The sequence below is a fragment of the Puma concolor genome, chromosome E3 (assembly GCF_028749965.1).
Source record: "Puma concolor isolate L17-30 chromosome E3, mPumCon1.1.hap2, whole genome shotgun sequence".
NCBI classification, from domain to species: Eukaryota; Metazoa; Chordata; class Mammalia; order Carnivora; family Felidae; genus Puma; species Puma concolor.
In genome coordinates this window covers 8207357-8224712 of record NC_141682.1, presented here as the reverse complement: position 1 = coordinate 8224712, position 17356 = coordinate 8207357, and the positions used below count along the sequence as shown (strand labels likewise).

General features: G+C 53.1%; 1 protein-coding gene and 1 long non-coding RNA gene across 2 annotated transcripts in view; one reads left to right on the top strand and one right to left on the bottom strand.

The window, feature by feature from the left end:
* Positions 1-4657, top strand: part of LOC147572936 (uncharacterized) — a 136004-nt gene extending 131347 nt beyond the window's left edge. Inside the window, exon 3 of the long non-coding RNA XR_015245377.1 lies at positions 4418-4657. This is a non-coding gene — a long non-coding RNA (uncharacterized LOC147572936). The remainder of the gene's footprint in view (positions 1-4417) is intronic.
* A 6341-nt stretch (positions 4658-10998) lies between these two features.
* On the bottom strand, positions 10999-16801 carry MUC3A (mucin 3A, cell surface associated). The gene is given in 11 exon segments (XM_086692778.1): positions 10999-11248; positions 11406-11577; positions 11926-11991; positions 12595-12719; positions 13343-13402; positions 13522-13636; positions 14861-14896; positions 14899-15056; positions 15163-15773; positions 15775-16309; positions 16311-16801. Coding segments are annotated over 11 exon segments (2556 nt in total). The 3' UTR covers positions 10999-11061.
* Between the last annotated feature and the right edge of the window lie 555 nt (positions 16802-17356).

Below are 17356 nucleotides of genomic sequence, written 5' to 3'. Positions count from 1 at the left end.
TGGGGGTAGTGGAGGTCCACATGTAAGGGAGGTGGGAGCGACCATGGCGGGGGGTGTGAGGAGGGAGGGAACAGCCCCTATGCCTTTCTTATCAAGAAAGACTTCAAAAAGAAAGTAATATCTGGGCTGCTATTTTCCCATTCTTTAAAAGAGTTTCATGGATTTAGGCATTATAAATTTTATTGGACTCTTTAAGTTATAAAAGTAGACTGTGTTTGTTGTGACAAGTCAAACAATGAAAAGACACATAAAAGCAGTTTATGGTGGTGTCTCTAACTGAATCACAAAGAATGAATAGAGGTGGGGAGGGCTGGCATATATTGGCCGCCTATCAGAGTCCCATACTAGCCTTATCACAACTGGAACTCAGGGGTTGTGTAGGGAACTGCCTGCACAATCCACTGACCCTCATCCCTCCCCAGAGCAGAATCTCCCCAGTCACAGAGAGCACTTCTGTCCTGTTCAGCCTGACCCACAGCGGGTGTTCAATGAGCATTTCTGAAGTAAATGAGTAAATGATTACTGGAAAGTCCACTGGACCCTTCTTCCTAATGTTTTAATGTTACATAATACTATTCTGTGAGGCAGGCATTACTATTTCGATCTCAAATATTAACTAGAGTTCCAAAGGTTAAATTCTCTCCAAGCTCACCCAGCTGGCAGGATAGCATCCAAGAGAGAGAAGTGGGGCAGGGCAAAGGCTAGTAAAGCAGGGGTGAGGCCAGCTCTGGACTTGGCGGAGCAACGGTGAGTGAAGAACGCCCAGCGAAAAGGCCATGGTCCCAACTGTACCTTAGAAGAAGAGAGCCCTGGAGTGAAGGGGCAACAAGGGTAGAGGCACAGAGATTGGTGAGGCCATGGCAGGGACATGGAGGGCCACCAGGGACCCCAACTATGGCCAGGACACTCATCGAAATGGACTTCGGACATCCTGCTGTCTTTCATTTTTATTCCTGGATTCATACCGTTTACTCTATTTAGTTGCCATTCAATCTGTCCTTAAAATAGCCACATCTCTACTACAGCTGCCTCTCAGGGCACACTGATGAGCTCTGAGTGCCTGAATCCCTGTCCATCTCACCTAGCTGCCCTCCCACCTTCTGGAATCTCTCATATCCTTCAGGTTCCGAGACATCACCACACCCTTATTATCCTTCTCCTCGCTCCTCCTCTTCCTGTTCACTGTCTAAGAGGGACCCCCAAGGTATAGGCTCTGCTGCACCTCCCACCTCCTGGCGGGCAACTCCTTCAGTGCTCAAGGCTTTCACTCACTCCTGGGAGGGACAAGGACACGGTGCCCTGGCTGAAGAGCATCAGATCCCTCCCAGCCCAGGATTCTGGTGGCAATGGTGCCCCCAAAGGATGCGGCAGAGCAGGTGAAGTTGTCCTTCCCAAAGGCAACCTCCAGGGTCAGGGATGCTCCCCTAGGAAGCTGGACAAAGGAGAAGCACAGCCATTCTCCAAGGAAAGAATTTCAAATGGTCAACCAGCCTACAAGAAGAAAAAAGTAAATAAACTTCACCGGTGAGCAAAGAAATTCAAAACAAAGCAAGATGCTACTTATTTTTACCTATCAAATTGCACCCCCATTTAATTGTGATATTAAATGATAATGACAGCAGGTGTTGGGTGTCCATGGACTTCACTTGGTATTATATTTCCAAAGGAGAATTTTTTTTTTTATTTTAGAGAGTGGGGAGGAGCAGAAGAAATGAGAGAGAAAGAGAGAGAGAGAGAGAGAGAGAGAGAGAGAGAAAGGATCCCAAGCAGTCTCTGTGCTCAGCACGGAGCCTGACAGGGGCTTAATCCCACAACCATGGGACCATGACCTGAGCTGAAATCAAGAGTTGGACACTAAACTGACTGAGCCAACCAGGTGTCCCCAAAGAATAATTTGAAAATATGCACCAGGGACCATCGGCAGACTTGTACCATTCTTAGTGACCCCACTTTTAGACGTTGATTCTAAAATAAAGTCACCTGGGATGTCTGGGTGGCTCAGTACGTTAAGTATCTGACTTCGGCTCAGGTCATGATCTCACAGTTCATGAGTTCGAGCTCCCCATCCCCACATCAGACTCTGTGCTGACAGTGCAGAGCCTGCTTGATATCCCCCCCCCATTTGCCCCTCCCCACCAAAGCTTTCTCTCTCAAAATAAATAAATAATTTTTTTAAAAAAGAGGATAACTTCCTTAAAAAATAAAGTAACTTGATGCAGATTTTTAAATTTTTTCTTACAAGAATGTTTATTACATCATTATTTATTATAATGATGAATAGGCTAAAATTGTCCAGGAATAGAGGAAGAAGAGACTGATTGGAGAACTATAATCTTCCATAGAATGGAATATTGAGGGGCCCCTGGGTGGTTCAGTCAGTTAAGCATCTGACTTCAGCTCAGGTCATGATCTCACGGTTCATGAGTTCGAGCCCCGCGTCAGGCTCTGTGCTGATGGCTCTCTCTTTCAAAAATAAATAAACATTAAAAAATTTATATGTATAAAAAAAGAATGGAATATTGATGGCCATTAAAACACGTACTGCCTGGGCGCCTGGGTGGCTCAGTCGGTTAAGCGTCCGACTTCAGCTCAGGTCACGATCTCACGGTCCATGAGTTCGAGCCCCGCGTCAGGCTCTGGGCTGATGGCTCAGAGCCTGGAGCCTGCTTCCAGTTCTGTGTCTCCCTCTCTCTCTGCCCCTCCCCCGTTCATGCTCTGTCTCTCTCTGTCTCAAAAATAAATAAACGTTAAAAAAAAAAAACACATACTGCCAATAGAATAAATCTAAACACATACTCAGAAATATACGAAAATGTTCACAATGTTTCTCTGAGTGGTAAGGTTAAGCAAAATTTTCTTCCTTTTGTTTGCCTATATTTTCCCTATGTTATACAACAAATATGCACTCATGGTATCATGTTTAAAACATATGTGCCATAAAAATAAAAGGTTAGATGTATCCAACACCTTGGAAAATGCAGGAAAATCACTCATGATTAATGATTCCCAAGCTGGGATTCCTCACACTCTCGTGATCAAAATGCTTAACAAAAATGGTCTACAGCTGACCCTTGAATAGCACGGCTTTGAACTGCGCGGGTCCACTTGCCCACAGATCTTTTCCAGGACAGCACTGTAAATGTATTTTCTCTTCTTTATGATTTTTGTAATCTAATACTTTCTTTTCTCTAGCTCACTTTATCGTAGAAATGCGGTATATAATACACAGAACACCCAAAATATGTGTCAATTGACTGTTTATGTTATCGGTTAGGCTTCTGGTCAACAGTAAGACTGTGAGTAGCTACGTTTTGCGGGAGTCGAGAGTAACATGGGGATTTTCGACTACACAGCGGTCAGCGCCCCAACCCCTGTGTCGTTCAGGGGTCAACCGTATTTGCCCATGTTGCAGTTGCATTAACTCACCATCAAAGACACTAGCTCTCCTACCAAACAAGCAAAATTTGCTACTTTCCTGCCCTGTTGACAGTTTTTACTTCTTTGCATTACGGGTGTTTAGATTTTCTTAAAAAGCTAAGCAGTGGAATAAGGCAGCCAGGTAGCTGGCCAAGTCTTTCACTTGGTGGCCTTCTTGGGGAAAAGCCCTAGAAAGCAAGTCTGAAGACCGCCACCAAGACGTGAGACTGTTTCCTCCTGCCACCTCCAAAATACATTGGTGCCTGAGGTGGACTCAGTCAATGGGGCCCACAGGAGCAGCCCCGAAGGCTGGGGTGCGAGCGGGGCCCATGAGTGCCTCCAGGATCAGCCACTACACAGCTGTAGGAGCTCGTGCAGTTACCCTCTCCAAACGTCCATTTCCCCCTGGAAAAGGGAGATGAATGATGCCTGCCCTGACCACACTGCTCCCTCTAGAAGATTCTACAAGAGAAAGAGTGTGGAGCCACTGGGATGTGCTTTGGTCACCCAGCCCCGGGAGCACTTTCAGCCCTGCCATGCATGAGCTCAGTGGCTTGGGCCTGTCTCCTTTTCTCTAAGGCCGATCCCACCTGGCAGAGTGGCAGTAGGGCTGAGGCCAGGCCAAGCCGCCCCAGCTCTCTCCCCTCCCCCTGCCCACAGCCTCCCTGAAGACAGGACAGCTGCTCTGGTTGCCGTGGAAGCTTGGTGGAACAGATTGAATTGTATCCCCCGCTGCCCCCAAAAGATATGTGGCAGTCCTAACCCCAGAGCCCCCTGGGAATGTGACCTAATTTGGAAAGAAGGTCTTTGGAGGGGCTCCCTCTCTCTCTGCCCCTCCCCCACTTGCACTGTCTTTCTCTCTCAAAAATAAGTAAACCTTAAAAAATAATAAAAAATAAAAAGAAAGAAGGTCTTGGCAGATGTGATCAAGTTAAGCATCTCAGGATTGGATCCTCCTGAACTTAAGGCTGACCCTAAATCCAAATACTCATATCCTTAGGAGAGAAGGGAGAAGAAGATTGTACACACAGGGAAGGAGGTCGCGCAAAGATAAGAGCAGAGATCAGAGTTATGCCACCACGGCCAAGGAACGCCGGGGCCACCAGAAGCTGGAGGAGGCAAGACAGGATCCCTCCCTGGAGGCGAGCCCCTCTCTGAGCTCCAGCACCACCGGGCTTGGGTGGCGGTCCTTTCTGTACTGTTTCCATGGTGCCATCTAATAAACCTGACTATAAACTGGCTTATTCATCCTCCCTCATCCCGAGCACCGAGCACCTGCCCAGGCAGAGCAGGCCTCTTGTGTTTGCTCAGTAAGTTTATTACCGTCCGTGTAAAACACTTCCTTTTAATTGCTCGAAATTTATTTCAGGCAAGTTTCAAAGGTTGTCCCTTTGTCTATTGTGGACAAATCTGTTGTCAGCTTCACCACACTCTTCTCGATTTTGCGCTTGGGTGTTTCTACTTCCGCCTTCATCTTTCTAGGCCACAGAGCTCTGACCCCTCGGGCCCAGCCCCAGCCCCTCCACGACACACACTTCTACCCTGTCCCCCAGCCAGCCCGAGGAGCTTCCCTCCCATACCCTTCCCGTGAACACTTTAGAACTTCGTGTACACGAAACAGGACACGGGCTTCCAATCCTCATGTCGATCCACAGCATTGTGTGGTCTTTGTGGTCCCTGTAGCTCATAGAGAATGGAGAATTCTAGACTGTGCCCTATTCACATCCGCCCCCGAGCCCCGGGTCTGGAGGACAGCCACCCCCAGAATCTCCATGGTCACCTCCGTCAAGCACCAGAAAGAGGCTCCTGCCCTCTCACTCACACAGGCTCTAGGGCAGCCTCTCCCGGGGCCCCCACAGCCCATCATCCGGCGAAGGGGGGCTCCCGGCTGGAGCCACGCCAGGATGGCTCTCAGGGCAAGACAAGAGTGTTCCCTGGCAGGGCAATCCACCCCTGCTCAGGCCACAGAGGTCTTCTGGTGTCCAAAAGCCTCCATCAGGCTTTAATGCCTTAGTCGCCCAGGGGCGCTCCCTCACTTTCCCAACGCGCCATCCCGCATAGGCGTCCCTACTTTTGGGGCATTCCTACGCACATGTCCCCTGCACAGCCCTGTCCCGGTGTTTTTCCTACCTTCTCAGGTTGGCATTCCTTCTCCCTACTGTTTGCTTGTCCAAAACCTCATCAGTCCTCACAGTGAACTGGAGTACCCAGAGGAGGGCACAAATTAGAAAGAAAACTATAGGGGCCCCTGAGTGGCTCAGTCGGTTGAGCGTTTGACTTCAGCTCAGGTCACGATTCGTGAGTTCAAGCCTCACATCAAGCTTGCTGCTGTCAGCCTGTCGGTGCAGAACCCTCTTCCAATCATCTGTCCCCCTCTGTCTGCCCCTCCCCAGCTTGCGCTCTCCCCAAAATAAATAAAAGGAAAAAGAAAGAAAACTATAGGTGCCAGCCAGAGTCTCTGACCTGACATCTGAACCCCTCCCAGAATACAAGCAGGGGGTGGGGTGGGGGTGGGGGGTGCAGAGGGCTGAGGTCCTCCAGTTCAGGGATGGGGCAGTACAAACCTTCTGTCAAATGGGTGGCACCTTGTTAATTATTTGCTGTGCGGCCCCAGATAGATCACTCTCTGAGCCTCAGTCACCTGTCTGCCTCCACTTCCTTACACAATCTTCCTTGTGAGAGTCATATGTGCTATATGCTGTGAAATGACATTGTGAACAGCCCTCTGTGGGTGGGAGGCAAGGGGGGGGTGCTCTGGGTATCATCAGACCTTCTGGAGTCTTCTGGAATGGCTCTACTTGCCTGACCTCTCCACTCCTGACAGCTCTCTGCACTTAGAGAGAGATGCTTTCTGACTCTTGCATGCCAATGGGCTCACTCGAGTCGACACAACACTGAGCACCTTAGGAACAGAGGGTCTCCGCTGGTGCGGATTACCTCTAACTCACCGTAAGGTACACAGAGGCAATGCACCTGCTGATTGTTGGACCCTTAAACATCACTGTCATCATCACCACCGCCACCCCTCTCCCCCAACAGCCTGACCAGAGAGAGACCTGGGGGCTGCCTGGGGAGCAGGGACAGGGAGGACCCCTCCTGACGGTGACCCCACTCATAGCTTCCCATTCTCTGGATTTTGCCTTAAAGCTAATATCTCTATGGGGCGCCTGGGTGGCTCGATCGGTTGAGCATCTGACTCTTGATTTCAGCTCAGGTCATGATCTCATGGCTCATGGGATTAAGCCCGGCATCAGCCTCCACACTGACAACACGGAGCCTGCTTTGGGATTCTCTCTCTCCCTCTCTCTGTGCCCTGCTCTTTGTGTGTGTGTGTGTGTGTGTGTGTGTGTGTGTGTGCGCGCGCGCGCGCGCACGCGTGTGCACACGCATGCACACGCTCTCTCAAAATAAATAAACTTTCTTTTAAAAAAGCTAATATAGGGGCACCTGGGTGGCTCAGTTAGGCATCTGACTTCAGCTCCTGTCATGATCTCACAGTTCATGGGTTTGAGCCCCGCATAGGGCTCTGTGCTGACACCTCCGAGCCTGGAGCCTGCTTCGGATTCTGTGTCCCCCTCTCTGCCCCTCCTCTGCTCACACTCTATCTTTCTCTCTGTGTCTCTCAAAACTAAATAAACATTTTTTTTAAAAGCTAATATAGCTATCATTAATGTACTTTCTTGGTGTCCTGAAATTCACAAAGTTCACACTCGCAGCCTCTCATCCTTGCCCATTGGCAACTCCCAAGGGCTGGGCTTCTGGGCCTCAAAGGTGTCCGGGCAGGGGAGAAGCAGGTACTTGAGGGTATGGTGGTGCCTAAGGGCCCGTGTTCGTGTGGGGGACGTCTCAGGACTCCCTGCGTGGGTTATCTCACTATTGCCCTGCAGGGCACCAAAGACTCCCTTCCCCATCTCCCCCTGCCCACTCGCCACCCCTTCCCACAACCCTACAGGACCTTCAACTCAAAAGCCCCCTCTTCTACCTGGGGCCTTGGGCTCACTCCCCCCAACACTCCTCACCCCAGCATCTGTCCTGCCCACCCCTTCCCTCCGGTTCTTCCTGGTCTCTGGGGTGGGGGCTCAGAAAGTCTGCTCTGGTGAGGGACCCCACGGGAAATCAGCTTGAAACCAGTTGCTTCCCAGAGAAATGGCCATGACAGGCTCAACAAGGACCCAGAGCCTGTGTCTCCCCCCCAGCCCTCCAACCATTTGTAACTAGAGGGGCTTTCCCAGGGTCTCCTGAGCTCTCCCCATGCAAGGGAGAAGCTGCTAAATGCTGGATCCTTCCTTCCCCCAGGGCTGGCAGCCCGTTCAGTGCCTCTTTGGAAAGACCCGGCCTCCTGGGCAGATGCAGGCCACAGGACGAAGGCAGGCAGAGTCCACCATCCAAGTGAAGAAAAAGTCCCCGTTCCCCGCAGGGGGAAGGCTGGAGAGGGGAGACGGGGGGAGGCCAGCCCCCTTTCAGCCCCTGGGTCACGGCTTGGCATAGGTCATCAACTGCACAACGCAGGCCATGCCCCTTGCTCTGGACCCACACGTCTCCAGAGTGACCCCTTTAGCACCCCCAAAGGTAAGATGAGGTCACAGCCCAGGTCCAGCTCTTTGGCAGCCCCGTCCCCTGCAAAGGGAGTGAGGGAAAAGGAGGAAGCCAGCCACCTGAACCCTGCCTGAGGCCAGCATGCGTTGGCCCCCCAGGGAATGCCAGCCCCGGTCTCACTCACCCCGTGTCACTGGGGCAGGTGCCCAGAGCCAGAGACCCAGTGTCAGGATCCAGATCACCAGCATCTCCCGATGGGGCCCTGGACGCAAGGTCTTCCCTCGTGAGGAGGGACCGAGAAATGAGAGCTCCCAGGGAGGGATCCAGCTATTTAAAGGACCCCGGAGATCTTTGCCTTGGGGAAGGTCAGCGCCTGGCCCAGAGTAGGGGCGCGGTGATGGGGCTGGGTGGATGGTGTGTGGTGACCACAGGGAGTTGGCCAAAGGGCAGCCTATCAACCTTCGCGTCTAACTCCAGGAAAGCTGACCGCCCACAGCCAGGGTCTCTCCAGCGGAAGCCAGAGTCATGGGTGGGGCAGAGTGAGAGGGAGGGACCGGAGACCAGAGGCGCGAAGAGTGTCTGACGGTTACCAAGGGGCGGGGGCGAAGAAATGGCTGGGAGAGGGTAACTATGGAGGGAGGAGTGACGGCCCTTCCAGGATCGGCCAGCCACAGGCCAGGCTGAGTGAAGGACCCTGCACCCCACCCCTGAGAAACCCCTCTTTCTTCCAGCCTTCCTTCTCCATCATCCACCTCAAGCTGGCCCCTTCCAAACTTCCAGTGCCTCCCCCCCCCCCCCCCCAGGCTCGCAACCACCAACCCTTCTCCTGGGTGGGGCTCCCATTCACACCTGAGGCTTTATGGTCCTGGTCTCCACCCCCAGCCACGCCAATCCCTCTCCTGTCCAGGGCAAAGATCTCAGGGGCTTTTTCCAAACCCCTACCCAAAGAACCTCATTCTGTCAGCCCCAAGCACCCTCAGCTCCAGTCCACCTACCCACAGTCGTGGGAATGGGAGGGCCCACGCCAAAGCATGGCAGACTCTGGCGTGAGTGTATGTGCCACCCAAGCTTGGGGAGGCCCAAGATCTTTGGGGAGACCAGATTTACCCACCCGTGCAAATGGCAGCTGACGTAGCCTGGGCCTCCCACCCCCCACCCCCCGACCCAGCCCTGACCTTCCTATGTCAAGGGAGGAAGGGCACAGAGGCTAAACCCAACAGGCCCCCACCTGCTGCTGAACTGGTGGCTCCCCCAGCCACCTACTCTCTAAGAAAACAGGCCCCGAGCTCTAGGAGGAAAGTCATGGCCCTGAGGACAGCCCACAGATGCCTTCCTTGCTTGCTGGGAGAAACTGGTGTTCCCAGGCCCTCCCACATATCCTCTGGAAGTCCCTGTTCTCCAAGTGGAGGTGCCATGAGATAAGAAGCAGAAAGACACAGAGCAACTTCTTTTACAAGAAATGCCACATTGTGTTCCCACGGGAGAACTGGAGGCTGGCAGGCTTCCTGTCTGCACATGAGATGTTCCTGCAGAGAAGGCTGGGGACTTCTGGCCCCTGAGGTTACTGCAGGGATGGGGGCGAGGCTAGGGAGAGGGGAGCGGTGAGGAAGCGTGGGAGGGGACAGGGGAGACAGAGGAATGAGGCCAAGGAGCTGAGAGGGCTTCTCCATCTCAGGGCTCCACTTCTGCTCATTCTCGAGGCCCCGGAAAACTGGGGTCCAGTGTCCTTGGGAGGGAGAAGGAATGGAGCCTCAGAACAGGAGACCAGGGCCTGGGAAGCAGCAGCGGGGGACCTGAGAGGCAAGGGACATCTGTACATAACTGGAAACCGGGTGTCAGGGGAGGAGGGAGGATTTAGGATGCGGGCACTGGGATAGGGGTAAGAATTTAGGGCTGAAGTCATAAAGACAGGGGAAGGGACAAACTGGGGGAGACTTGGGGCTGGGGGCTGGGGCATGGAGAGAGTCCAGCAGTGGGTTCACAGCGGCAAGGAGTCCCATAGGGAGCAGGAGGGAGGGTGGTTCCAGCTGCGGGTGGGGAACAGGCATAGGGAGCCGCATAGGAGAATAGAGACTGAGGTCCGAGACCCCTGAAGCATGTGGGGACACAGGAAGGTGCACTGGGACAGAGATCTGCCGGAGCACATCTAGTTTTCACAACAGTCGTTCAAGGTATCAGCACGAGTATGCCAAACTCATTCTACAGGTTCAGAGAAGTTACTGACTTGCCCGAGGTCCCACAGTGGAGGAGCCTGGGTTTGAACCGGGTCTCCAGGTGGGTTTCACCCAAGCTGGGAGAAGGATGAGGATCGGGGGCTGGTCGGATCTTGCCCAAGGTAACCGGGAGACGGCGCTGCACGAGTCCTCGGGCCATCTCTCAAAACGGATGCGGTGCGTATGGTTCCTTCCTACCGTTGGGGGCAGGGGGCGGGGGGGGGGGGGGGGGGAGGGGGAGGCGCAGGGCCCACAGCAAGGACGAGGCCACCTCAGGTCTCTGGATGTGCACCCGCCACAGAATATGTGTGAAAGAGGGAGTGGGAACAGGGAGCCACCCTGCTCAGACTGGCTGGAAAGCCACTGCCTCCTGGCCCTAGCCCGGCCCCTGCCCTGGTGGCTGGCGGGAGGGCTTCTGGACCTGGATCTGGGAGAGCTCCTCACCATCCCCCCTTGGCACCCTCACGCTCACATTGATGTCCACGTCCTCCAAGGCCACCTGGAAGTTTTCATCCTTGACTAGAGAGAGAGAAAAGGGCGGGCGGGGGGTGGGGGGGAGAACAGAGAGGAGAAAGGGGCAGGAAAAGAGAAGGGAAGGAAGGGTGGGGAAAGCAAGGCCTGGGAGGGGGGCTCCTGTGCCCAGTGCCTGCCCTGTAGGGATGGCGCGTGCAGGACCCGCGCCTCCTTCGGGGGGTGCCCAGGGAAGTGGCTACTCAAGCTTCCCGGCAGGAGGTCCGTGTCTGCCTCGGGCAAGGGAGGTAGTTGGGTCCTCCCCAGGCCCGCAGTGGCGCCCAGGGAAGCCTCTGCCCCCCTCCCCGGGAGGCAGCCCAGGACCTGAGTTGGGGCGACGCGCTGGCAGAGCAGGACCGCCCCAGCAGGGACCCCTTTGCCGCCCTCACGCCCACCCCCAACGCGCTCCCCTGCCTCCGCCTCGGCCGGCTGTGCGGTAGCGGGCAACGAAGATGCTCAGCGCCAGCAGCCGCAGAGCCGCGGCCCCCGTCAGGCCCCCGACCAGTGCCCTCCAGGCGACAGCCACCTCGCAGCGCGGGCCCGAAAACCAGCGCGTGTCCGTGGAGAAGCAGCTGGAGCAGGGGGTCACATGTCACAGACCCTCACCACCATCTGGGTGGGTCGGCTAGGCTAACATACTTGGACTCCGCGGGCGCCGGCAGGTGGACGGGGGGGGGGGGGGGGGGGGGGGGGGGGGGGCGGGGCTCCCGCGGGTGCTCAGGGTCTCACCGGCGAGCGGGACCGCTCCTCTCCACAAGGCACTGGCCTTCGTGACAGTCGATGGCGCCATCCACGCCCGACGTGCATTTGGTGACGCGGTGGAGCCGGTTCTCCCCCTTCTCCCCCACCGAGGGGAAGAAGAAATCCTCATAGCCTTTGGCAGTGGCGCGGCGACAGATGGCTGGAGGTGGGAGGGGGGTGCAGAGAGACAAGGACCTCATCCACTCTATTCAGGGGCCTGGTTATAATCACGCTGAAAACAGATGGGAGAAACTACGTTTCCGAGGGTGGGGCGTCGTGGAGTGGACCCTGAGATTAGATGAGGGGAGGGTCGGCCCCTAAGACCCTCACCTTCCCTGCTGGTCCTCAGGTGAGAAGCTAATAAGCTCCAGGAAGGACAGCCCTGCCGGGGCCACACCACTTGCCTCCTGAAAGGTCTTCCCTCCTCCCCAAGAATGTCAATGGGCAGATGTCCACGGTGGGAGAGTCACGACCTCCGGGGGCCACTCAGCCCTTTGCCCACCCTTACCTTCCAGGGTCAGCTCCTTCCTGGTGTCGTTGGTCACCTTGATGGAGTCAGGCCTAAAACACAGGGCTGGGGAGGACACAGGCACAGGTGGAATTGAGGGAGGTTAAAGGGTCAGGGACAGGGGCGACTGGGTGGCTCAGTCAGTTAAGCCTTGGACTCTTGAACTGGGCTCAGGTCATGATCTCATAGTTCATGACATTGAGCTGCACTGTCAGTGCAGAGCCTGCTTGGGATTCCCGGTCTCCCTCTTTCTGCGCCTCCCCTGCTTGCTCATTCTCTCTCTCTCTCTCTCTTTCTCTCTCTCTCACACACACACACACACCTTTAAAAAATAAATAGAGGGTCAGGGACAGGGAAGCAGAGCAGGGAAGCCTGGGGAGGGGCAGAGAGGGCTCTGCCACTGTGGGGGACATGTGGAGGGGCTGCAAGGGAAGGTGACTCTTGCCTCTCTCATCTCCCCCGAATAAGCAAGCATCCTCAGCCATCCTGAAAATTTGGAGCAGAACTTTCAAGGAGTCTTCCCCAGCACCCAGGTTCAGACTAGCCCCTCCTTAACCCCATCCTTGGCCCAGTTGGCTGTAGGCCTACCCCAGGGCTGGCACCGGAGCCCAGAGGCTCCTCTCCAAGCTGGTGGCTCTGCCCCAACCCTTCCCTCCGGTCTTGGCTTACTCTAGTCACTCTGGCAGCTGTCCCCATTGTGGCTGACATTCTGGAGCTCCTCCTTCAAGACTGTCTTCACCTTCTCATACTCGCTCTCCAGCTGGAGGCTAAAGGGCACCACAATGCTGCCATTCCTGAGGGGATCGAGAAGGTTGGGTGTCTTACAGGGTGCCCAGGCCTGGGGCACACAGGTCTTTAGAAGGTCACCTCCAGGACCAACCACAAGTGCACTGGTGTGAGAGGAAGGCAGAGGCAATGAGTTGGGATTCCAGACACATTATTTTCAGGACCCACCAGCATCCCTGACTTGGTCAGCCTGGAAGGCAGGACAAGGAATGATTGACATTCTCCTGCCTTGCATCAAGCCATTATCAAACCAGGCCCTCCTGGGCACTTTGCCTCACTCGGGCTGACCACTCAGCAGGCCGGGTGCCAGCCAGAGAGAAACCAGCTACTGTCCAGACACCAGGCTTCCCATAAGCCTTTATGCACCACCTCCCTGCATGTCCCATGTAATCTCTCTCTTTCCAACCATGCTTCAAAAGGAAGGTGGCATCTCTCCTACAGAGAAATGACTACAGAAAATGATCCAAAAAATTCCCCATGGAGTTATTAGTTCCCCTATGTCTTACCTCCACCTCTCTCTTTTTGAAATCTGATTGATTCCAAAAGGAAAGGATGGCTTCTCCATTCCCCCACCCTTCATTCTCCTTCCCCCACCCAACACTACCTCCATAGCCCCAAAAGGGTCTCCTGCCTCAGGGACAGGATCTCCACATCCTTGAATCCTTGCACATTTTGGTAAATCTTCTGCATCCGAAATGCCAGGATCCTTGCACTTCCACTTGCACCTGAACCTCGTGACCTGAGTGCACCCAGATGCCCAAGCTCAACTTCAAGGAAAGACCCTTGAGTTCCCTCCCCTTCCCCGTCACCTGATCCCAGAAGGTGTCGCTGAAATCCTCGTAGGCCTTGGAAGTGTTGTCATTGAGGTCAGGGGAGATCTCCTGGTCAACAGACACCTCCATATCCCCTTCAGCACCCACAGTGTCTGCGCACAATATGCCCTGTTCTGGTCACTTCACCACCATTGCCAACACCACAATCCAGAGGTTCATCCCATCACTCCTCTCCATGTTCCCTGAAGACTGAATGAATGGTAAGAGGAAAGGAGATAGGACTTCTAGGATAAGTTGTGCCAAGGTGAGGGAAAGGTTAGAGGTAAGGAGGCACAGCAGTCAGACCTGTGGTCTCTCCCTTGTCTGCCTCAGTGGGAGGCAGAATGATGGCTCCCAAAGATGCCTATGTCTTAGTCCCCAGAACCTCTGGATATGTTATGCTGCATGGCAAGGAGGAATCAAGATCGTATGTAGATTAAAATTGCTAATCGTCTGACTAAAATGGGAAAATTAACGTGGATTATTGGGTGGGCTCAACATAATCACAAGAGTCCTTAACAGTGGAAGAGAAAGACAGGAGGTCAGAATCAGTCACAAGAAAATGTGACTACAGAAGAAAGACACAGATGGGGCGCCTGGGTGGCTCAGTTGGTTGAACATCTGACTTCAGCTCAGGTCATGATCTCGCAGTTTGTGAGTTCGAGCCCCACGTCAGGCTCTGTGCTGACAACTCAGAGCCTGGAGACTGCTTCCGAGTCTGTGTCTCCATCTCTCTCTGCCTCTCCCCTGCTCATTCTCTGCCTCTCTCTCTGTCAAAAATAAATAAACTTTAAAAAATTTTTTTGAAAAAAAAAAAAAAAGAAAGACACAGAGATGAAATGTTGCTGGCTTTGAAGATGGAGAGAGGGAGCCTTGAGACCAGGAATGTGAGAGGCTTCAGAACCTGAAAAGGGCAAAGAAATGGATTCTCCCCTAAAGCCTTCAGAGAAGAACACAGCCCTGCTGACACCTTGATGTTAGCCCAGTAAGACTCACGTTAGACTCCTACTCTACAGAATTGTAAGATAATAAATTTGCATTATCTCAGCCGCTAAGTTTGTAATAATTTGTTACAGTGGCAATTAGAAGTTAATACAGCTCCAAGCAGCCCAGACTGGGAGGAGACCACAGGAAGGAGTGTGGTCCAACCACCTCCTGGAGGTGAGGGTGAAAAAGAGGCATGAGATGAGGTAGAGGGAAGCATGAGAGAGAAGGCAAGAATGGCAGAATTAGACAAAATGGCATGAATACTAACAGGTAACCGCAGGGCTGGGCCCAGAGAGAGCCAGTGGCACCTCCCAGGAGAAAGTGCAAAAGGCAGGGCTCTGACAACTCACCCAGATCCACCTCTTCCACCACAAACTCCAACAGTAGCCATGGAAGATGCTAGGGAAGTGGCACTTGAGGCCATCCCATTTACCTCCATTCTGGCACCTGATCTCCTGGAGCTCACAGTGGTCCCCAGAGAACCCCAAAGGGCAGTGGCATAGGCCTAGCATCCAGGTGCCACCATGGTCACAGGTGCCTGGGCAACACAGTAAGAAAGGGAAGTTCAGGATAGGGTTTGCCCTTGGTGACACAGAAATTTATTAGGGGAGAAAGGAGATGGAACAGGGAAGCAGTAGGTCCAACCTGAGGTGTAGTCAGTCTAGACTGTGTGGTCATCTGAGTAGTGGTTGAAGTTGCCCTGGGTGACATAAGGGTGGTGGCAGTCTGAGAGATGACTACCGGTGTTTCTGGAATCTTGATGGTGGGTGGGGTGGAGTGAGTCAACTTGATTGAAGTCACCATGGCAGTTGGAAACCTGCTGCTTGGTTTCATGGTCAGTGGGAGGCTCATGAAGCCAGGCATATGTGGGACGGTTACAGAATTGGTGCTCATCCAGCTTCCACTGGTGGGTCTTTGAGTGCTTATCAAAACCGTGTAACTGGGGACAGTCCCAGTGCTGATAGAACTAGGAACATCCATTATGCTGTCGGTAGGATGAGTTTCCAGAACGGAAGCAGAAGTGTCCGTATGCCTAGGAAACACAGTTGTCATACTGGTGGAACTAGGGGAGGTAGCCATCTCAGTAGTAGAGGCGAACACTGACATTGGGATGTTAGGCATCGAAGTAACTTCACTACTTGGACGCATTTCCATACATGAAGTAGTGAGAGAGGCAGGCACTATCGTAACTGATATAGATTCTGGACATGGGGTAGTAGAAGAAATAAAACAAGTGGTGGTTGTTTCAGTCGCAAAGGTCTTTTAGAGAAGACATGGTTGGAGAAGTTCTTGTAGTTTCGGATGAAAAAAGAGTAGTGAAAGCAGTGACAGAAGTCCCTGTATTTTCCATACCAGAGAGAGGTGAGAATGTAGGAAGAGAGTTAGGGGTGGTCGTGAGCATTGAATTTACACTGGCGGAGGATAAGGAAGAGGACATTATTGTTGTGGATATTGAAAAGGGAATAATAGTACCGAAAGAAGTATTTAGCGCGTTTGTAGATGTAGTCAGAGTAGGGAAAGAAAGTGTAGGAGAAACACAAGATGTACTGTGTGATATTGTGGGGGTGGGTGTTACCAACATTCTAGTAACAGTCATGGCTGTTTCTGGGGCAGAGAAAGTGGGTGAAGTGGCTGTGCTCGAGGTAGCAGAGATAGAAGTGTTTGTGGGAGTGGTGATTTCAGTTGTGGCCATGGTGACTGTAGGGGTGAATGCAGCATGGGTACTAGGGAAGGTAGTAATCAAGGTGGATAAAGGGGTAGTGTTTGTTGTCAAAGAGGAGACTGACTGCGGTTGGGGCAGGTGGAGAAGATAGACTCGTACTCATGGCTGATGTCACAGTATTGGTGGTGACTGGAGTAGAGGTGATAAATGTCAGAGAATTGACCATATTCATGGGAGTGATTGATGATGCAGTTGCAAGAGGAGAAGTAATCTCCATGGTGAGAGACTGTGTCCAAACATCCCCAGTATGAGTAAGTGTGGTTTTCCAGGTGGATGTGGCATGAGAGGGTGTGACAGTCACCTTGCCTGTGTATGTAGTAAATCTAGTAGAAGAGGGTCGTCCTGTGGTCGGGGATGCTGTGTGTGTGTCAGTGGTAGTGGGTGCCAGGGTGGATTTAGCATCTGTGTGTGATGTATTTGTGCTCGTTGCGGTTGAGGTAGTACTCTCTGTCCGAATGGTCCCATTGCTGCTGGTAGACGTGGAAGATGAGCCTGCATATGTAACTGGAGTGTGTGTAGCAAGGGTGGGAGGGGGAGTGCTGTGGGTACTTGTGAGCATGGGCGCCATAGTAAGCCTTGTGGAAGAGGTTGTGATGACACTGCATGTTGTGTCTGTATTTTGGGCGGCTGGGGGAGATGGGATGATACATGTGGGGATTGTGGACATTTTGAAAATAGTGCTTGTAGAGGTGAGGTCAGGAATGGTAATGAATGAACCATTGGTACCCCTGGACGTGGGGGTGATGGTTGTCAGTGTTGAGGCAGGCATGCCTGTACTAACAGAGGATGAGTTTATGGTGACGGCTAACCTCGGGGTACCAGTGGTGGGAGATGGGGTTATTGCTGATGTGGTCGTGCTTCCTGTAGAGTGGATATTTGAAGAAGTGACTCCTGGAGGACTGTGTGGTATTTTAGGGGTGGTTGTTGTTACCAAGATTGTAGTAGCAGCGGAAGCAGTTTCTAGAGTGGAGGAAGTGGGCAAAGAGGCTGTGTTCAAGGTGGCAATGGTGGAAGTGTTGATAGGAGTGGTGATTTCAGTTGCAGCTATGGTGTCAGTACTAGTGGGAGATGTAGGGGTGGACATGGTGTGGGTTATAGGGAGTAATAATCAAGGTAGATATAG